The sequence below is a fragment of the Larimichthys crocea genome, chromosome XV (genome assembly GCF_000972845.2).
Source record: "Larimichthys crocea isolate SSNF chromosome XV, L_crocea_2.0, whole genome shotgun sequence".
Classification (NCBI taxonomy): Eukaryota; Metazoa; Chordata; class Actinopteri; family Sciaenidae; genus Larimichthys; species Larimichthys crocea.
The window spans coordinates 11,789,705-11,812,050 of NC_040025.1; the positions used below are offsets into that span (position 1 = coordinate 11,789,705).

The 22,346-nt window shown below is 41.3% G+C and overlaps 3 protein-coding genes across 4 annotated transcripts; all 3 read right to left on the bottom strand.

The window, feature by feature from the left end:
* Positions 1-79: 79 nt before the first annotated feature.
* pfkfb1 (6-phosphofructo-2-kinase/fructose-2,6-biphosphatase 1) lies at positions 80-9,997 on the bottom strand. Of its 2 annotated transcripts, none has more exons than XM_019268798.2 (14): positions 9,859-9,997; positions 5,574-5,699; positions 5,399-5,495; positions 5,237-5,303; positions 4,897-4,971; positions 4,485-4,541; positions 4,272-4,393; positions 3,974-4,181; positions 3,744-3,890; positions 3,497-3,601; positions 2,188-2,317; positions 2,015-2,077; positions 1,856-1,920; positions 80-682 (listed from the first exon to the last, which is right to left on the bottom strand). In XM_019268798.2, exons 1-14 carry the CDS (start codon positions 9,965-9,967, stop codon positions 623-625), a joined length of 1,431 nt encoding a protein of 476 aa, XP_019124343.1. In that variant the 5' UTR covers positions 9,968-9,997; the 3' UTR covers positions 80-622. The 2 variants fall into 2 exon arrangements, with proteins under 2 accessions (XP_019124343.1, XP_019124342.1); XM_019268797.2 differs by lacking the exon at positions 9,859-9,997 and adding an exon at positions 6,825-7,349.
* Positions 9,998-14,859: 4,862 nt separating this feature from the next.
* On the bottom strand, positions 14,860-17,045 carry LOC104923871 (P2Y purinoceptor 1-like). Its single transcript, XM_019268785.2, has one exon. It carries the CDS (start codon positions 16,954-16,956, stop codon positions 15,970-15,972), a length of 987 nt encoding a protein of 328 aa, XP_019124330.2. The 5' UTR covers positions 16,957-17,045; the 3' UTR covers positions 14,860-15,969.
* Positions 17,046-18,329: 1,284 nt separating this feature from the next.
* Positions 18,330-19,343, bottom strand: LOC104923884 (P2Y purinoceptor 1). Its single transcript, XM_019268788.2, has one exon. The coding sequence runs from the start codon at positions 19,341-19,343 to the stop codon at positions 18,348-18,350; it is 996 nt and encodes a 331-aa protein (XP_019124333.1). The 3' UTR covers positions 18,330-18,347.
* Positions 19,344-22,346: the final 3,003 nt, after the last annotated feature.

Here is a 22,346-nt window from a genome sequence, read left to right on the forward strand (position 1 = left end):
GACCCATTATTGCCTGGAGGAGCAGCACATTGCTGTGTTTGGGAAAAACCATTTAGCTCTAATTAAGAAAGCTGCCAAGTCTGCCTCTGAATTTATTTTCAGCACAGTGACACTTTATTTACATTGATTTCAGTCAAACATCTGAGTTACAAACGTGAACAGGCGGATTCTTCAATCTACACAATGTGTTGTTTGTTTGGGCGCTGTCCATGGTGCTGATTCCCACCTTTATAATTAGATTATCAACAACACATTGTGTTATCTGTACAACAGTTATTAGTGCTCGAGTTACAATGACAACCACCTCCTCCACCGTCTTTTTACATGTTCCCCTCTCGGCCTCAGGACACAGTGCATTGTTTTATCTCTTGTAAACGACGTGAGACTCTAGTCAGACTAGAAACAGGAACATTTCACATACATGTCGAGAGAACCAGCTTCATGTTTCATGTAATATACAGGCTGGCTCACTTAATGCCATTTCTTCTCCTCCTCTGTCTTTTTTGTTTTTCACACAATCAACCTCGAACCGGAGTGCATCTCTGTTATTAAGTGAGGCTAATAAGTAGTAGTAGCACATCCAGTTTCGTATGATTGTAGTCCTCGTGTCACCAAACAGCGTTTATACGTGGTCGGGAACAGTCTGCAGAGCTTCCTCTGGGTTTCTGTTGATGTCAACATTCTGCAATGACAGGAACAAAACTACTGAGTCAGACTATCATTGTGTCCTAAACACTTTCTACAGTACATCATAAATATAAGCACTTTTTTAAAATTTATGCTATATACTGTGTTCTCACTGGAGACAAGACAAAATGAAGTATACTAAAAGCAGGCACCGTACATCCTAAATACAGTCAACAAAAAAACAAAATAAAATTAAATGTGTGAAACAAGTCCAGAAATATATTTCAAAAACAAAAATAAGAAATCAAAAAGGTTACGTTCAACTTGGTGATGATCCAAAGTCATTTCCTGTCCAACTAAGTCTAAGTCCAACCAACAACTACTTCACTGATTTCGGTGAAAGTGGATCGAATTTTATGGAGAAAATGTTTTCTAGTTTTTCCCTCGGATGATGATTTACAGATTTTTCCCTAATGGACAGTAAAAGTAAACAGCTGCAAACTGTAGCTGCTGTTAGCTAGTTAGTTCAGTTAATGGCAGAGGAGAAGAGACAGAAGAGAAAAGGAGAGAGTGAGCGAGCAAAAAAAAAAACAAGAGGAGGTTTTACAGGGAATGCAGATGGAGAACAGAGCTGGTGTTGTGCCAGAACCTGAGCCATAATGGGCAACATAAGCAGCTTCTATGGACGTAATGACAGAGGCAAAAAAGACTAAAGAGGACATTGAAGGAGAGGACGCTAAGAAGAGAATAAAGAAGGCAAGAAGACAAAAGTAAATGTGGGACTGACTTTTAGTGGTTGGTGAAATAAAAGGCTGAAAGACAGACGCCGAGCTGGGCTGACTGCTGCTGGACTAGTCAGTGATATCAGCTGCTGCTGTTGTTGAACTTGAATTTTACTATTATATGTTGTTTTAAAAATGTCTTCATGGTAATCTGTGACATGCTGATAGAATATAAAGTCTAAGAGCAACATAAACAAAGTACATTCACTCAGTGATGTCAGACAAAGCATCAACATAGACAACATAACACAGCAGACTAAAGAGGCTGAGTATGGACATAGTCTTGTTTAAAAGCTTAAACTGTTTCTCATTCCTCATCACCGTTCATGCAATTTATAAAACATCACTGCCTGCCATCAGACGTATGTAATGCACCACAGACCCGACAGTTGGCAACAACAAGCATCTATTATGACAAATGTGATGTTGCGCTGGTGGAAACTCACCACTGGCCTCTCTCTGTGTGTGTTGACTGCTTCGATGTTGAGGAAAAACGGCTCAACTTTACACCCTACAATTGAAGAGAAAGCCAAGACTGTCAGGGGAAGAGATTTACATCTAGAGAGTGAATGTCTCACACGCTCACTGAGGCGCTTACTACCCACCGTAGGCTATTGGTGTGAGTTTGAGCACTGTGTGAAGGGGGCATCGTAGATAAGGCAGCTCATCTTCAGAAGGGGGATGGGAATAAGATTATTAAGTGTTTGTGGTATTAAAACAACAACATATACTATTATATAAGGTACTATAAGTAGATCAGAAGCCTGGTTTTCTGTACCTGCAGGTTTGTCTAGAAAGTAGGCCAGCAGGCAGCGCATTATAGCTTGGTGGCAGACAACCAGAACATTTTCCTGCCTCTCCAGCTCCATGATCACTGGCTCCAGACGGTGGACGAGATCCTCATAGGACTGGACGAGAGACAAAAATAATTGAAGAGCTCATCAATAATTCAGCCAGACTCGTTCGGTCTTATCGTCTCATTCCATCTGACAAGCATGTACACTGTACGGCGTATCGAGTGACCCTACCTGACTCACAAGGAAAGTGTCTGCCAGGAAAGTGCCCTTAAAGGGACAGTTCAACATTTTAGGAAATGCTCTTATTTGCTTTTTCAGTGGGAGTCGGATGAGAAGATCGATACCACTCTGAAGCTACAGCCAAAAAATGCTTAATACATAAACTTGTATTGTAATTAATTAAAATTAAATACAAATTTTGAGGTACTTCTTCATTTTACTTCACATTTTTCATTTTATGCTACTTTATACTCCACTAATTAAGTCAAATATTGTACTTATGCTACTTTATACTCCACTAATTAAGTCAAATATTGTACTTACTTACACTTATTATTATAATAATTTGACATCTTTAGTTACTTTGCAGAGTCAGATTATTTAAACAAAATATAATTAACAAATAATTTATAATGTATCAAGTTGGGTTAGTTAAAGATGACATGCATCAGTGCATTAATAATTATATATCCAAATCGGTCCATTCTGCAATCAGTATTTTTTACTTTTGCTACTTTAATTATATTTTTTTAATCTATTTATACAATATATTTTATTTGTATTTGAGTATTTCTACACTGCTGTATTGCTAAAAAATCTGACAGTACATTAATACATTTAAAAACACAGTGACTTTCTGGACTGATGCCATCATTGTGAAGTAATAATCCAAAAGTGCTGGACTGATGCCATCATTGTGAAGTAATAATCCAAAAGTGGCATAACCCTTTATAAAACCACAACTTTGTTATCTCTGTTGTTCGTACAGAGCCAGGCTGGTTATATAACCTTTACTCTATTGATGAGCTACTGGCACGCCGCCAAAGTTTCATATCTAAACATATATCAGACTGGTGTCAATATTCTGATCTAACTCATCAGCATTAAAGCAAAATGTTCAACTATTCCTGCTGCAGTGGAGCTGCTCACTGGCCAACAGACCAGACTGTGGTTGTACTGTGAAGCCTTAATGTGTGACTGTGTGGACGGTATATTCCTGGAAGCTCCTGATGAAGCTTCAGTGGTTAAATAAAAAAGGTACACGAAAGAAAAAGCCAGCGGATCACGTACCTCGCCCTTGGGGTAACGATAGCGATACTTGTCCTGGTCTCTCAGTGCAAACTCTTCTGGGAAATTCTCCTGAATCTCCTCGTAGGTTAACTCCTCACATACACCCTTATGGAGAAAAAGTACAGATGAAGCTTTGCCTTCACAGCTCTGAAACACTCTTGGCATAACAATCCCAGAAATAAACAACCTCGGATGCATTCAGCCTTATGTGCACCTTCATGTGAAGGACTGTACTTAATAAACTCACAGCGTCTATCTCATTCAGGGCCTTCCACTGTTCGTACTGGACTCCCAGAGCTTCTGCAGTCTGGATGGTCCTCTTCATGTGGCTCGTCCACACCTTCAGGTCACTGATATTCTGACCTTTTATGAAGGTCGCCAAAGCATTGGCATACTGAAAACAATAAGTACGATTTGTATATTTAAAAAAAAACGTGTTAATTGTGTGTCTAATGTTCGGCTCTGTAATCCACTCACCCTCTGTCCTCTAGGCGAGAGGCCTGAATCTCCACCGATGCGACCTAGCAGGTTGAGCTCGCTCTCTCCGTGGCGGCTCAGGTAGATGGATCTCGGCGTGACATGGATGTTCATGAGATAGTAGACTATCCTGCTTTGGATGTGGTCCTGGACGCGGTTCACGAGGTATCTACTGCCCACGTCGAAGATCTTGATGTAGGAGAGCTTCCTGTTTGAAGTCAGAGGTCGTCAGAAAAAGATGAGAGTATGCTGTCTGCCGTCTACTTCCTACAAGGAGAAAGGCATCATGGGTCCGTACCTGTCCTTCTCATCATCTATCGGCATGTAGCTGGCCCTGTAACACTCAATGCGCTGGATGAAATCTTCCTTGGCCTCGTCTATGTCTCGATCCACGTAGTCTGGACTCCCAAATTTGACTTGCTGGAAAGAAAAGGCACTAGATCCAACACCACATCGTGCAACAACGTTTACATTTCAAAATATCATACCCTCATGTGAAGGTGCTTCTCACCTTAATGTTCTCTGCAATGATTTCCGGGTCATCGCAGATTGATTCCACAAAGAACACCTGCATGCAAGAAATCATTGAAAAACTGGGAACTGTGTCCTTTATTTCCCTCTTGTAATCATGTGATTGTGTTTTTAATCTGATCCCTAAAGCAATAAGCAAGCCTGGCTCTGTCCAAAGGCAACAAAATAAATCTGAGTATGCCGGGAAACCGGCAGAGACTCCAGGAAGTCACCGCAACCAGCCAAGAAATAACCCAACCCCTGAAACTTTTGGATTTACTGACTGCTAAGTGCCTTCTGACTGCAGCTTCAGGCTGAATGGACAGATATCGAGTAATAATCAATCTTTTCATCCACCTAATAACAAGAATGTTTGATGAGCATGTTTCCCTCAATGTCAAACTTGTACTCACCTTGTAGCCTCTCTCCTTTGCAAAGCTGATAATGATTGCCCTCCTGTCCCTGGTGGTGTTGGTAGCATCAAATACCTGGATGGGAAAGGACCCAGGTGTTATGAACACATCCATGTAATGCTAACGATGGTACCACACAGTGTGTAAACCTGACACACTGGACCTTCAAGGAAGCAGAGACATTATACAACTGGCTGACGTGCTTTATTACTAGTAAGAAGATCTTCACGTGTAATCTCAGTGAGACTCAGATGGTAAAAGACGCACCAAACACAACACAATAAATAATTCATCACTGTGTTTTGATTCGAGGGACAGTTTCAGTTGTCCTCTTACTCACGGCTACTTGTCCGTGTTCCTTTGTGAAGTAGGCAGCGACGTCTTTGAGGGCAGCAGCTGCACAGGCCCTGAGCGAGAGGTCAGAAAGGAGTGCATGCCTGTTAGATATCACGAGAGTGAAGTGAAATAGTTTGTGCTTTGTGTCGTGCATCCTCCGTCTTACTTGCGGATCCTCATGGCCTCCTCGTTATCAGGTTTGAAGAACTCAAAGTTCTTATAGATCCTGACAGCCTCCCTGCGGTACTGACCCACGTTAAACACTGAGAAGAAGGTTGGATAAAATGTTAACGCTTAATCCTAATCATGATGGATTTTCATGTTTAATTTGCAAAACTGACTTTTTGTTGGCACTCCGATCCAGTTCAGGTACCGAGTGAGCTTCTTGGAGATGTACGTCTTCCCTCTGGCTGGCAACCCCACCATCACAATCATTGTGGGCGAGTTACAGAACTGAGGCACTGAGGCTGAGATGAAGACAAACACACAAGAGCATAAAGCAACAGACTGCTTCCGATGTTGAAATGTACATGCACGAGTGTGTCAGCAAAAGAGCTTTAGCCATGACTTCAAATGCAATCCAGAGTCCCACACGCAGCCTTCTGCAGGACATGTGTTGCTTTTGTTTCCCTGCTAAGGTAATCTTCATTAAGAGAGAGAATAAGAACTCCAAGGTGCAGCTCAAATGTCAGCAAACTAGTGTAGGGGGTCACATGGCGTATCTGTCTTGTCTCATGACACAGAAAACCACAAACAAACATGTGAAGAGAGAGGAAGACAAATGGGTGGCAAATACACCCATAAAGAAACGAAGAACAACTTTTACTAACTCGATGCTTCCCATCCTCCTCAATCACAATCACAAGAACACAACACGTCTGATCTCCAGGTGTGTCAATACGTCCGTCTCTTCCCCTGCAGATTGTTACAAATCGGCATCGCTCCAAAGATAACACCATTATTCTCCTACAAATGTAGTTTAGCAAGAGGAATTCATAGAGAGTTGTCGCACTATCGTGTGAGTCATAAATCAGAATCCCCTGCTCAGAGGATTTCCACACGAGCCTGAGATGTTCTGAAAATAATTGTGTTGTGTTTCTTACCCAGCCTTGACCCCGTTGCTGCATGCTTGGCTGTCTCCTGGGTCAGGAAATGACAGAATTTAATTTATAAGGCAGACTTCAGGGTTGCTTGCCTGTTACTGTAACCTCCCCACCACCACCTAAAGCACCCGGATGACCTGTGTGTGTCTATACAAGGACAGGGAGAGAGTGTCAGCCTCCAGGCTGTTCGATTATGAATGGAGTATGCTGCATCAGCGAAATGCTCAAAGGACCGCGTCAGACCCTGAACACAGAGCCAGCTCGGACCTCGCTTGGTCTAGCCTGGCTGTCATCCATGGCTGACTCCTCTGTCTCTCAGGCCTACCTGCATCCAAGCTCCGTCCTGAAGTGACAGGAGGAGAGAGGACTCAGCACAGGCAGTATGAAACACACCTATGACTATGCTGGAAGAGTTAAACACACAGCTTCATCTGCTGAAACAAAGGATAAGTTAAAGTAGAAGACGAAAACAACTTCAACTGCACTTACATCCTCTCCTGCGGTTCAAGTTGCAGCCCATCCATGGCACCCAGATCTTGAGCAGAGGAGCCTGCGTGAGTTTCTTCTGCTCTGTGGACGTGTTAATGGTGAGAGCCATGAGGCCCGAGTGAGTGGCAGGTGGAGGAGGAGTGTGAGCGACTGAGCCCTGTGATCTGTGATGCATGTGTGGTGTGTGCTTCACTGCACATTACCTACTGCAGGTCAGCTGACTGTTGCTAAGGAGAAGCACTTGGTAGTCAGGAGGGAGAGGGGGGGAGGACCTGAGCTGACCATGCTGCTTGTCTGACTCTCCGTCTGTTTCATGATTTAAAAAAGAGGGGAGCTGCCAAAATCTCTGTGGTGATGTCAGACAACAGACAAACATCCGAATCCACCGTTTCATACGTGTGTTGTGGTGACACCACTGGTTTCTAGAGCAGGAGAGTCACATGGAAGAAGGATAACAAAGGTGGGAACACTCTGATGAATTTAGATGAGGACTGAAGCTGTTTGTTTACCAAAGTGCATAATGAGGCTTCTCTTTGTTTTCACCACCAGGGGGCAGCTTAACCTTAAATCTGGGAGAACAGTGTTTCTCAAAACTTTTCCACTTTCTGCACCACCTCAGAAAATATCAGGCTCTCCATGCACCACCCTGACGACAGATGTAAATAAATACAGTAGCACAGGTCGATCCAGTTCATACATGATGCAGTTCACTGTTGTTCAGTCCTGAGGGGTATCTCTGTCTTTCTGAGCGTTCTAGGTCTGTTATTGCTGTTATAAATAAGAGACAATTGTTATGGATGCAATTCTGGTCATAAACTCTCAATGAAAACCATTTTTAAATTAACAAAATCATTTTAAAACTAAGTAGCAGTGTAATAATCCGGATAATGTACAGCGAGCTGGTCGTTATCACAAAATAAACACTGACAAGGTGACGCCGGGCTTCATTTCATCAAGTATAATGTTTTTAAATTGATTTATTTAATTAAAATATATATATTTCAGAGATTCCTTCATATCACTACAGGGAGGTCATGTACCACTAGTGGTACACATACCATAGTTTGAGAACCAGAGCTCTAGAAAATGACAAAGTAACAGTTATTGTAACAGGCTATTAAATTGTCTCTGCACTAATATAAGTAACAAGTTAGTCACCTCCACAGACTCTATAAAAATAGCATGATAAAAAAATGTTGTTGAATTCCCCTCATTAAAGATGCCAGAGAATAGTATAGATAGTAATAGAGAGAAACTGTCAGACTGCTCATTTTAAGGTGGAAAGTGAATACATGTCTCTAAAATTATGATGGACACTTTTTCCAATTCCGCAGTTGTCATTATTCTCATTTAACACAATGTGCAGGTCCATAGTGTGCAGCCATTATGCAGGAAACTTTGTTAAAATTGTAACAATGAAGAAGTAAAGAAGGAATTAGCTGCTTTCAGTGTGTTTATTGTTCTATCTTATTATCACGACTGTGACTGGACTGTGAGCTCAGAGCACCGGGGGGAGTGTTAGTGTTTGTACCACAGGCGTTTTGGACCAACATGAAGAGGAAGAGGAGGTTTACAGGCCCGGCGGCAGGGGAATGCAGATGGAGAGAACAGAGCTGGTGTTGTGCCAGAACCTGAGCCAGAGCGGTAAGCAGCTTCTACGGACGTAATGACAGAGGCGAAAAGTCCAAAGAGGACATTGATGGAGAGGACGCTAAGAAGAGAATAAAGAAGGAACTGGCTTTTAGTGGTTGGTGAGAGCTTTGTGGAATAAAAGGCTGAAAGACAAACGGCGAGCTGGGCTGACTGCTGCTGGACTAGAAAGTAATCAGAACAAACACACATGTACAGCATATTCATGTTGCTTTAATCTATCTTTATGCTAAGATAAGATAACTGGCTGCTGACTGACACTTCATATTTAACAGACCAATGTGAGTCAGTCTTCTTATGTAACTCTCAGGCAGATAGGGAGTAAGCGCATTTCCTCGAAATGTCGAACTTTCAGCGCTTGGTCACTCGGGCCACCCCTGCGTATAATTTGGTACTTTTGTAACACCAGATGTGTCCAGAGATATCAGCTCACGGATCGGACAAACAACCAGTGTTTTCATTCAAACTTATCTCGCCTGATCCCAAAAGAAAGCTCCATTTATGAAATTCCAGTACTCGTGAAAAACAGTGACCATTAACCTCAAACAGGGGATAACATTAACTGGGTTTTAATGTTCAAAGTTCAACTAAACAGTTTCTCTTGGGCAATGATTATCCAGGCAGTGATGGCCACTAATGGCCAACGTTTCCTGTTTTGGGAACAGCCTCGCCATTAAAAGAAGGTACAGTGCATGCTATTTTAGTGGGCGTTTATCCTGGCGAGGGTTCAGCATGTCCTCCCAAACAACAGCCATTTGGGATCCTTCCTCTCATTACTTCTCTAACTATCGCTCGTTAACTGTAATCCACACGTAATCACACTAGAGGAGAAGAAATATGGAAGTACAAGTGGGGTCCACCAAAACAAACCCTCAAAAGTGACCTTTCTCATCTTTCTCAAGTCAACAGCTTGCAGAGTAGTGTGTCTGCTCACATGGATTCCACATGTATCCACACATGGACAAATGGGTTTCACACACAAAAAAAGGTCCCAAAACCACGTGATTCTGCACATGCATGTGTTCTTTCTGTTGGGGTTTAGGCTTTGTGGCATGTTTGCTGCCTCATTACGTCATTCCCGATCCTTATCACTCATGCACGCGTTTATTACCTGTAAACAAAGCAAGTGAAAGGAATATAGGAACGCAACAATTAAACCTAACAGCAGGCAAACCGGGCGACTCTGTTTACTTCCTCATCTCTTTTCTATGCGTGCTACATGTGCAGTTGCCACACAGCTGCAAGCACACAGCATTACAACACAACACAACACACAGGTCTATTTTTACTCTTGCACACAGTCAGTTTGAAATGATCTTACACCCTGTATGTGTCACATATTAGTAGAAAGCTACCTGCAGAGGCAGTTCATCTGTGATCTCACCTGCGCTGTCACACCTCCTCCGGCGCCTCATATGTTCCAGCTGGGGAAGCTCCATTCTGTGCCGCTCCAACACTCCAATATAGCAAGCAGCAGAGTGGCTTAAGACCATCGACACAATCGACTCACTGGATTATATGGCCAGTGGCAACAGAACCGATATCTTTTTAAAGAAACTGAACCCCCTCTGCCAAAGTATTCTCAACCCACCCCAACCCCCAACATCCCGGGGCCCTCTCTATTCACGACACATGGACATATGATAGCAGCAGACTGGGCTTGTCCTTTAGTGTTTGCCAAGGCCAGAGTTCACAACGTACACACATGGAAGGGAGTAGCAGCACTCGGAGGGCGTAAGTGCAAAGGTCGCCGAGGAGGTGATTGTTGTTGCGAAGAGAGTGCATGGCACTATTCCTGCTGACAGGCCGCAATCCCTCATCGTACATTAACTCAAGTGCGTTGATGTCAGCTGTGCCCCTGTCACTGAAGCACGTATGCGAATCTTTGTAGTAAAGTTCAGAACAGTTGTGGTGGTTTAAATATACACAGTTACACATGTGGGAGACATATGGCACATCCCAAATCCATACTACGTGCTCTCTTTAGCAGTACATGGTCATTGTTGTTGGTATACCAAAAAAAAAAATCAACATAATAGTATGGTGACAACATAAAATCAGTGAGCATACATATTAAATACGGTCTATTTTTAAGGGTTTGACATTTGGGATTCAAAGCTCAGCAGCTGATTTGGAGTCAGTCAATATGCCCTGCCAGCAAAATGAGACTGATAGTCCAGTCTTCAACGCTGAGACTGTTTACTCCCACTAAAAATGTGAGTCACGATGATGTAATTATCCCAGGAAGCACTTGGTAAAGTCTTACATAACACAACATGTGAGAGAATCAGCGCTCTGCCCGTTCACAGACGCTCGTGCCAGAAAAAAAACCTCATATACCGCTCATAAAAACTCTCTCTTTCCAGTTATATATGACTGTAATAAGATTTGGTTTATGTGAAACCTAATGTTTGTACCATTGATTGAACCTGTGTAACTGCTCCCATGTTGCTAAGGCCACTAAACAGGCTGAGGATTACAGGATATTAAATGTTATTAATTTGATGCTCTGGCAGGGAACACCACGTCATCCTCGCTCCAATTTGAAGAAGATTTTTATCTCTGATCTTCTTACTCATTCTGATATTCGTGATTTTGATATTTACTTGACATAAAGCTTGTTGGACACTCTCGGTTTCACTCGGTTTGTGCACGAGTTCCCCCCGTGGGATGGACGTATCTGGCCTGAATCTTTCCTTTTCTGTCTCATCAGCAGTGTCAGGCTGCACTTTTTAATGAAATCCCCTTGTAATGTTGGCACAACACTGACTCAGCTTGTTGAGAAATTGTACTAGTGACAAAAAGTCGGCTCCTTTCTTCCCTTCTGGATTTTTATTGCATTTCTTGGCAAATGACACAAAAAAAAAATCATATCTGGAAGTCTGCATGCCAAGAGAGTGTTTTGAATTACAGCATGCTCTGTCTGCTGCAAAAAAAAAACGTATTTTTCTCTCACTCAATCAGACACAACGACCCCAATCGTTGATCTTAGTCATTTCGGGATGATATCTCTCTGAGACATCGTCTAAAAAAAAATGTTTGCCTTGAAATGAACTCTCTGCCTCCTTGACCCTGTCCATCTCTGGGACATCTCGTGCTGAATGTCGATAGTTTATCACTTAAATCTGGCTTTGTCTCCACAAGACTGCTGGAATTAAACCTTTGCTGGAGAAAGTACACCTTGATCCATGATCTCTGAATAATTACCGGTCTCCTACCTGTCCAAAAGAACACATTGTGTTTCCTATGATAATATTATGTTTCCTGAAGTTGGAATATGATGTACCTCAGGGCTCTTGGCACCCTATTCCACCTTTTGGCCAGATTAGATGCAGTTTTTGGAGCAAATTTCCACGGCTGCTTTGTGTTCTCCACTTCAGCCTCCTTCTCCTCCCTTTTCACTCAGCCTCGAGAGAGACTGATTGCAAAGCCCCTTGAAGGAAATTATGATTTGTAATATTGGGTTGTATAAATAAAACTGACTGGGACTGACATAAAAAGTTTGTGAAAAGATTTAATTCTTAATTTTCAACCTCTGAATCTTTTTCATTGATGCACTTTATTCCCCCACAATGCAACGTATCAACGTTATCAGATATATTCATCAAACCACACATCCTGTTGTTCTTTTGCTCTATTTATGTCACTCGCAGCTGTCTGGATTGGATAGACAGATAAACAATGAATAAAAACAAAATGAAACCTCTTTCCTCTCACAAATACTATACTATAATACTGCTAATATATACAGTATATGTTGGTAAGATGAAGGTTAAAAGCCTTTCTTGTGTTATTTTTTGACAAAGACTGACTGTAGGAAATTGTATTTTTATTCAGAAACTTGTTGTTTTGACCCACTGCAATGACATTTTTCTAGCTCACATGTGTAAACAACAGAGATGTATAAAGTACTGGAGTAAAGGAGTGGAGTAGAAGTACAAGTGCTATATCAAAAAACTGACTTGAGTAGAAGTTGAAGTGTTCTTTAAACACCATACTTAAGTAAAAGTACTAAAGTATTCAAAATGTTTTGTACTTAAGTATTGCAAGTAGAAGTATGTAAAAAATTGCTACTCAAGTACTGAAAGTAAAAGTACAAGTAAAAGTACAAGTACAAGTACTGTTGTTTATATTATTTCAAATATTTATTAAGGCACAACTTCTAATGTTACAGTGTTACAATGTTCATGGTAGAGTTCTGTGATTTCCCATGGTCTGTGAATGCGTCTGAATGAATGCGAGAGCGAGGGGGCGGGGGAGCAGGTGAGAGCGCGCGCACCTGGGTGAGTCAGGTGTATGACGTACGGCGCACGAGCGAGTTATGTTGTTGTGTTTTTTGCCGTGGTTCCGGCCGACAGTCACCGAGTCCTGTAACCAAACCGTTCAGCAATAAATGCAGGTTTGTTCAATATCGCCTCGTCATTCATCACGTGTCCGGCTGGACGCTACAATAGTAACGAGTAACGATTCAGCACATGAAAAATGTATCGGAGTAAAAGTATCAAATTCATCAAAAATATGTAGTGCAGTAAAAGTAGAAGTTGGGGAAAAAAATAATACTCCAAAAAAGTACAGATACTGCATTTTAGTACTTAAGTACAGTACTTAAGTAGTTCCACTTCGTTACTATACATCTCTGATAAACAATGAGGTGACAGCCATATAAGAAAAAGTTTTCTGGTTTTCTCTCTGACGTCCTCCGGCTGCTCCGCCTCAACTCCTCTTTTTTCCTGATGGACAGTAGATGCCAACTGTAGCTGCTGTTAGCTAATGAGCAGAGCACCCGGGGAAGTGTTAGTGTTTGTATGACGGGTGTCTTGGACCACCGGGAAGAAGTTTACAGTCTTGGGATGTGGGAGAATGCTGACAGGGAGCGGAGCCAGTGTCGTGCCAGAACCAGAGCTGGACAAGCATGTGAGGTGTCTGCACATAGATGCATAGTTACCTACTAACATTAGTATTTTGACTACATATGGTTTACATGAAGATACTTGTTTTGTCACTGTAGCTGTTATCTTAAGGCCATCTGGACTTTGAGGTAATTTAGATAGAAAGGTATTTCGGGTCCCAAATGGTGTTTTTTTCCTGTGTCTATCTCCTTTTACGAGGTTGAGGAAGAGATCAGGTCAAAAGATCACAGGGCCATTTGTTGGGGTATCCTGGGAGAGGAGTCTCTCCCTCTTTCTCTGGCCTTTTATGACACAAGAGTTATAAACATTGTTTATTTGGAATGCATGTTCTGGAAGTTCCTCCATGGTATATAAGAGGTTGCCCTGTATAGTTCAAGAGAGTCTCTCATCATCCGGCCAGGAGCTCTCCAAGTAACGTTTTACTTGTTTGACACTGTGCTTGTTGTAATAAACTTGTTATACGACTAAGACGGTGTCGGCCGAGTTTCTCTTCAAACATCTTCATCAGCATCACCACCGAAAATACACTACACGTGCAATGTAAATGGGCTCAGCAGTTTCTTTGGGCATAATGACAGACCCCAAAAGACCAAAGAGGACGTTGACGGAAGAAGCTAAGAAGAGTATAAAGGCTGAAAGACAGACGCCGAGCTGGGCTGGCTGCTATGTCTGCTGTTGTTGACCTTGTTGATGTTTGTCGACTCTAGTTCATAAGTCAGATAATCATAACAAATACACGTCGCAAAAATAACATTTTCTACGGCACTAATGTACTGACGTGGAAATGTTAGATGGCCTCACCTGCATCCCATTCCCCTTATCAGTCCACCAGATATCACACCAAGACCGTTTCCACACATGATTTTGATTTCTAGACTCTGTACCTTGAGACGATGTTTATGCACATAAATCATTTGTCTGTGTTTGGGTCCCATCCCAGTCTCCTGTATTCACAGACTGTGACAAAATATTGGCTGGAGTGAAAATGCCTTATCAGTCTGCATTATGTGCATTGTATTCCAACTCATATTTCATCCACAGACATTACATTTGATTGTTTACCAGACCAACTCAGTGCTCTTCTCTTTGATAAGGAAACACAAATCATCTCTATATGTTTGGATCGTCTTCCTTTTTCCTCATTCTTGTGTATATGTGTGAAAATAAAATACGGTTTGGTTTGCAGTGGTAGAAAGCAGAGGCTGCAGTGGTAGTTTGGTTTAAATGCAGAAGAATCACACTTTAATTATTATTATTATTATTATTTCTGTGAACAGCAGAAAAATCTGGATGGAGAATTGAGAACAGTTATTTTACAAGAATTTGCATCTTTAACGTGACAAAACTATTGCTGCTCGGAAAAAACATGAATATTTTCAAACCTTTCTTATTTTCACCCTTTTCATGTGACAGCTGATATCTGTGCCATCATCACAACTTAGTCAGTGAAGCCATGCGTTGGTTTTGCTATATCCTGTGTGCTGTGGCAGGGTGTGGTTGTCACCTAATAATGGTCATTATTTGCCAAGAGAACAAAACATTCAGAGCACACGAATATTTGTCATGTAACATCTGTTTGCTTAGATTTCAGTCTAATTTTAACCTGTGACAGTACACACTGCAAAAGTACAAAGAACAAAATGTAACAGATCGTGGCAAAGAATCAACTTGAGAAGGCAGCGAGGCCGAGCATGAAATACAAGTTGCTCATCAGAAATCCAACTCCATACGTCATCCATCAAAATCTTCAGCTTTAGATCTTAACCATTTCACTGCCAGACCAACACCACCACAGTATATAGGGGAGTATTTCTGCACAGTGCACGGCTACACTACCCTCTTAAAATATGACAGTGTCAGAGGTTCACGCCAAACTGTGTCTATCTGGTTGAAATTCCAATAATGTTATTGCAGTTTGGGAATGATGACAATTACAATTACATTTACAATGTTAATTCATGCTCATTCAGGTTTCAGCAAAGCTGCAGCATAGCCACAATCATTTAAAAGTGAAAACAGGGGTGAGGTACAAAATCAGTAATGCACGGTCTGCAAAGCCCACATCCTGTTCTAGTTACAGTAAAAAAAGAAACCCCTACTGACATTTCGATTGCGTTTCAAAATGATTTGACCTCAATATTACAATAAGTGGTTTAAACTCAGCTTTTGCAGCCTGTCTGCAGCCTGAGCTATGAGATCTCAGCAAGAACCAAATTCATCATAAATCATAATTATACTTTAATATACCATGACATGATTATCACTGTACTTTCTGTTTATACTGTACTAGTATCACACACAAAATACAGGTGATACCAAAGACTCACCGAGGCAAGAAAGACAAGATATAATGTAGAATGAGAACTGTATGATAAAGAAACATATCCTGCTTACGGTGTGTTTATACCAGTTCCTGTTCTGAACAAATAGATACCAGCCAGGCATGACACAGCCCTGTCAGATAAACATCATAACAAGCACAGACCAAAAAATTATGCATACAAAAGAAAAAGAATAAAATATAGACAGCTGCAGCTCACAAGAGCTGCTGAATTACACAATTCATGTTGAAACTGTAACTCTTGTTAATGTGGATCTGTGGTTTGTGACACTGGCACACGCCCTGAGTGTGCCAGAGACAACCGGCTGCACATCTGACCGGCTCGCTGGAGCATCTGCCTGAGCTGAGCCAGAATGTTTTCATTTCCATGGAGGTAAACCAGAGGGTTGAGAGCGCTGTTCATACACACAAGGCCACGACTTATCTGATGAGCGATGTAGACTCCATTAAACCATCCACGACAGTCCTTCTGATTAGACAGAACTCTTGACCAGAGGTTGAGGTTCTTTAATACTTGATGTGGGATGTAACAAACAGAGAAGAGAAGAATCAAAATGAACAACAACTTCAAACTTCTCTGTTTCAGTACCTTGTCACTTCTCTTCATTGTCAATAAAACCACAGCCGTGTGTCCATAGCAGCCCAGTGTGATGAGGAATGGGATACAAAATCCAGTGAGCGTCCATCCGAGGCTGTATTCCAGGTAACGCTCAACATTTCTCTTGTCTGTGGTATCGTAACATTTCCCGGTGACGTTTGCATATGTTTTGGTGAAGAACACGTCCGGAAGACTTTGGACGCCCACCAAGAGCCAAACCATGACTGAGATAGCCACAGAATGGGTGACAGTTATTCTTCCCATCACCCTCATTGGATGAACGATGGCCAGGTATCTGTACACGCTTATACAGGTGAGGAACCCAATGCTGCCATATAAATTCAGGTTGAAGCAGAATCTTGTTATCTTGCACAACGCATCTCCAAAGATCCATTTACTCCTCATACAGTAGTAGACCACCAAAAACGGGAGTGTGAGCAGGTACAAAATGTCTGTAAGTCCAAGGTTGAGAACAAACACGTTCACGTTACCTAGTTTTTTCCAGTTGTGCCGCAAAGACTTCAATCCCCATCCATTAGCTACCAGACCGATGATGAACACTAAGATGTAGACAGGAGGCAGAAATTTGTGTTCAAAGTTGTAACTAACACGAGAACAGGAGGTTTTATTCATTCTGTCTTTTTTAAAAAGGTAAACGTGACAAATGCTTCTTCTGTGGTTGATCTGTCTTATGAGAGGAGAAGTAAAGAATGCAGCACTATTTATTCTTAGAATACTTCCTGTTTCAAACCTCACCGTCTCAGCTGAACGTTCAGCCAACACATGTGGTTTATGTGCCATCGCCTCTGCACACGCCCAACAGAATTAGTAAAATGATTCTTCGATTGATGAAAAATATATTTTTCCATCTAAAAGCACAATTTTCTAGATACACAACAAACATACTTAGATGCATGCTTGATTCTTTTTCATTGTTACTTATTGACAATGCAAACTTTTAAAAAAATGCATATATAAGACCTGTGCAAGAGAGTAGGGGAAGTGAAGACCCTGATGTTTCCGTTGTATAGATGTGCAGCATACAAACACCCACTTACTTAATACCAACGTGCTTTATTTACCACAGCTTGCACACACGCAGTTATTTCCACCTCGCTGATCACCAGGTAGTGTAGTTCTTCTGTGAACCATAGACTCTATTTAAAAAATAAACAGACGTAAACTTTGTGACATCACCCTTTTTTTTTTAATTATTCATGTTTATTGTGCAATAAGGTTACAAAATGTTACAAAAGTATGGGAATGCATAAACTGTCAGAACACATTATACATAGTAAGACAATGAAAACAAAGCTGACATGAAAAAAATATGTTGGGTAAAATAAGCTCTTACTGTAACACTGCAGCAATCAGAAACGGCTAATGTCAATGTGTTGCAGCTACAAGCTTCAGTAGGATTCAACACAGTGTGTGTGAGACGGCCAATGTCCTGATTAGTACTGCAGACTGTTCATTATGTTTCTTAGTGCAATACAGGTTAAAAATGGATCATCAGTCATCTCCAGCATTTTGCAGAAGTGGAATGAGCGCATCACTGTCAATAACAAAAGATAGAAATAACAGATAAAGCATCATAAGGTGACTCATCCTTTTCTCTGTAACAGATAAATGACTATATTTGAATTTCCTGTAAATGCACCTTTTAAAATTGCAGCAAAATAAAGTGAGTAACAACAGAAGCCCCAACCCGAGGCAGAAAGTTGAATAAAACACTGAAATTTTAACCAGTGTTTGGCCATATTTCATACTTTTAACTGTTTGTTCAAGTTCTAGAAGAGACATCGAAGCTGGGTACATGAAAATAAACCAAGCCATAGTACAGCTGGGAGTCTATCATATAGTTTATAATGGACTAGACTTGATTTCATGAACATTTCAGGCTGACTGTGGAGTATTCTATATAATCTATCATCTGTTTTAATTATTTGACTGATTCAACTTTATCTATATAGACACACAGCACATATATCTACAGAAGTGTTCAGACAGAATTACCAACATCTTTAGTTGTTTCCAACTTCATCTGTAGTTTCTGCCACGGACACACTGCCGGAGTTTGACAGAAACATACGGTTGAACATCTGACGAACTTGTTGGAGCATCTGCCTGAGCTGAGCCACAATGTTTTCATTTCCATGGAGGTAAACCAGAGGGTTGAGAGCGCTGTTCAGACACACAAGGCCACGACTTATCTGACAAGCAATGTAGACTCCATTAAACCATCCACGACAGTCCTTCTGTTTAGACAGAATTCTTCCCCAGAGGTTGAGGTTCTTGAACACGTGATGTGGGATGTAACAGACGGAGAAGAGAAGAATCACGATGAACAACAACCTCAAACTTCTCTGTTTCAGTACCTTGTCAGTTCTCTTCATTGTCAATAAAACCACAGCCATGTGTCCATAGCAGCCCAGTGTGATGAGGAATGGGATACAAAATCCAGTGAACGTCCATCCGAGGCTGTATTCCAGGTAATCCCCAACATTTCTCTTGTTTGTGGTATCGTAACATTTCCCAGTGAAGTTTGGATGTGTTTTGGGGAAGAACACATCCGGAAGACTTTGAACGCTCACCAAGAGCCAAACCATGACTGAGATAGCCACAGAATGGGTGACAGTTATTCTTCCCATGACCCTCACTGGATGAACGATGGCCAGGTATCTGTACACGCTTATACAGGTGAGGAACCCAATGCTGCCATATAAATTCAGGTTGAAGCAGAATCTTGTTATCTTGCACAACGCATCTCCAAAGATCCATTTACTCCTCATACAATAGTAGACCACCAAAAACGGGAGTGTGAGCAGGTACAAAATGTCTGTAAGTCCAAGGTTGAGAACAAAAACATTGATAATCTTTAGGTTGTTCCATTTCTTCAGTAAAGCCTTCAATCCCCATCCATTAGCTACCAGACCGATGATGAACACAAGGATGTAGACAGGAGGCAGAAATTTGTGTTCAAAGCTGAAGCTGACGGGAGGACAGGAGGTTTTATTCATATTGTCTCCAAAAAATTGCTAAAAAGTGCTATTTCTCTTTCTCGTTAGTGCTCTGCTTTTTGCTCTGAGTGGGCTTCCTGTTAAAACACACTTTAAAGCTGTGGTGACCCAGATAAGCTTGTATAGATGTATAAACAGATAAGGTTCACAGTGGGGAGGCACAAACCCTGCGTTGAAATAACGCAGGTCCTACTGAAAACGGTCTTGCCTTTGTCTCGCGAGACTCTGATTGATCTGAAATAGCCTTTGTATTCAGAGCTTAATAGTAGTTGAGTGTGCCTGAAAGTGCACACTATATGTTATCCACCACGCTTATTCTTCTTATTGAGTGTGCCTGAAAGCGCACACTCTTTAACACCTCTCTTGTTTATTCGTCTTCCGTTTCTTCCGTGGTTTTTTCGGTTCACTACTCCTCCCACACTGTAAAAATTAATAAGTTGACTTTACTTAAGAAAAATATGCAAAGTCGTTGCCTTAAAAAAAGTAATTTCTTTTGATTGAGATAAATTAGATTACGGTAATTTATTTATTTTGAGTTTGCAGTACTCAAATTAACTTATATAAATTGGATTACAGTAACTCAAATCAAGGGATTTCACAACGATGCTTTTAACAGAGCTCCGGTTTACCGAGGACTTCCCTGAACTTGTGAACTGAAAAGAGCGCGCGATTCGGTGCCAAGGTTTGTGTCAGCCAGGTCTGCGCATGTCTGAAAGAACGCCCATCTGCGCATGTCTGAAAGAACGCCCAAAGGACCCTGGGACATTAAATAATTTTTTCTAATTTAACTGAAGTGGAGTACATAAAGTTAAGCATGTTCTCCAACCCCAAATTACTAGTTACCTATTTAAGATTAGTCTTCATAACAGGTTGATGATTTATGAGTTTGGTTCACTAATCATTTCTAATTAATTTGAATGTTAGTATTTACAGTGCAGAGTTTTTGTCGCACATACACAAAACGGGTATCAAAATGACCGGCTCGGCCGGGAATCGATGGCTTTGACTTTTTTTAAGAGTTTCGCCAAAAAATGAATGGGTGTGTATTGCGAGAACTTTCGAGAGCTAGAGTGTGTGATGTCATCGCTAGAGTGGAGAGGGGAGAGAAAAACGAAAATAAATTTGTAACTGCACTGGTGCCTGCAATGTGAAGCTACAGAAATCATTTATAGGCTAGAAAACGTAGGAAATTTGCGCTCTCACTACATTCGCCTGCTAAGCGTGTCAGATATATATGTTTGTGCGTTGACATGCAAAGATGCGGCAGCAAATCCCCTTCCACAGCCTCAAGACCCATGTTATTTAGAAGAGATTTTCCCTGACACACAGACAGGAGGAGAGGGGGGAGGGCTATTTTCAAAATAAGGCACTTAATTTGAACTTGTCTGTCTAGAATGACAGACAGAGACAAAAACTCTGGGAGGAGACATGCTAATTGGTAACATTGGCGGCAACACTAAAATTAGTGCTAATTAGCATTAGCCACTAGGAATTATATACATGGTAATTGCTAACATGCTAATGCTAACATGCTAATGTTAAAGCTGCTCCTGGGAATCGATTGCTATGACTTTTCTCAGAGTTTTGCCAAAAATTGCCAAAAAATGAATGGGTGTGTATTGCGAGAATTTTCGAGAGCTTATCTGCTTATCAAATAAGATTAGGGAATAAAATAGAACAAATGAGCAAATTAGTGTTAAATGTTTAAAACACAACTTTATTCTCCTCGACTGATGTGTGTGTGTTCCCAAACCTCACCGGCCATGTCTCTGTCACGACTCTGTTTTGGTCCGTCCTACTTCAAACCCCACCGGGAGCGTTTCGGAAGCGTTTAGCCTGCCAGACTTTGTTTACCTGCTCAGAATTTTACTGGTTTATGTGCTTCTAAATATGCTTCTACCAGTGTAAATATGTCACATAGTTAATTTGTTTCACTTTTGTTTATTTTTACCACCGGCAGTTTGCAAGGGGTATTTTATTTTGAAAATCCACCGGATTCCCTGTGCTCTTTCTGTGTCTGGCTGTGTCGCCTCATCCAGGATTTTCTGGTCGGTCAAAACAACCTGCAATGAACACACCCCAAACTGTGGAGATGACAGTGGAGCAGCATGTAAAGAACTTGAGTGAAAAAGAGAATTTCTCCTCGAGGGATAAATAAAGTTTCTATTCTTCACAGTCAGTTTGACACATCTGATCCAGACATGAACCACTGAGGCATCAGATCAGAAAACACTCATATGTGTTGTTTTGGAGGACACTGACAAAGAAGACATGTTTGCACAGCTCTCATCAACACCAAGTGTAAACTGTAAAGTGAATGTTTGATCACTGAAATCCTCATAAAGAAACTCCATGCATGTAAAGTCCAGGTGGGTCGTAATTGTTGGTCTCTGGGTTCAATTCCACTTTGTGTTGGTGGAGGGCTCAATGTAAAAAAAGCCCTACAGACAGCAAGAGAAGAAAAGAAATACAGAGAGGAAGAGGAGTTGATGAGCGTGTACAGCTGCAGATATTAATCTGTTCTCAGTGGTTATTAGGACTCATAAACACTTCCTTTCCTGCTGCTGTGTGGGTTCCTGCTCTGCACCCTCCTGTGTCTAAATAAACATGTTAAAAATGACTATTTGACATGTGCTGTTTGAATACAGACCCCCGGCAACAGCCCACTCGTCACTCTCAAAATTTCTGCGGGAATTTTCCAGTACTAAATTTGCTGAGCAGTGTCAGTAATAATTTATGGGGGCGACAGGGCCAGAGTCAGGCACACTCAAAATTTTCTTTAGAAATTTTCTAGTTAAGTTTCATTGTCTCAGTTCTATTTAAGTACAACTTAAATATTTCCATGCTGCTTTCTGGAAGTGTAAAATGATATCCGGATACTTAGATCCGCTACTTCTTCATCTTCCTCTCATATTGGACTGAGGTGAGGCCAGAAACTGCAGTTCCTTAAACGTCCACTTGAGGCTGGCTCCAGAAGTGAGTCAGTCTCGAAATGGAAAAATA

Bases quoted from the DNA above. Each gene is read 5' to 3' on its own strand.
- pfkfb1 (XM_019268797.2), bottom strand. From the start codon at position 6,999: ATGCATCACAGATCACAGGGCTCAGTCGCTCACACTCCTCCTCCACCT. The intron at 5,700-6,824 runs GTAAGTGCAGTT...TCTTCATCTCAG, and splicing joins CTTGAACCGCAGGAGAGGAT to CCTCAGTGCCTCAGTTCTGT. The intron at 4,182-4,271 runs GTACGGACCCAT...GACTTCAAACAG, and splicing joins ATAGATGATGAGAAGGACAG to GAAGCTCTCCTACATCAAGA.
- LOC104923871 (XM_019268785.2), bottom strand. From the start codon at position 16,956: ATGAATAAAACCTCCTGTTCTCGTGTTAGTTACAACTTTGAACACAAA.
- LOC104923884 (XM_019268788.2), bottom strand. From the start codon at position 19,343: ATGAATAAAACCTCCTGTCCTCCCGTCAGCTTCAGCTTTGAACACAAA.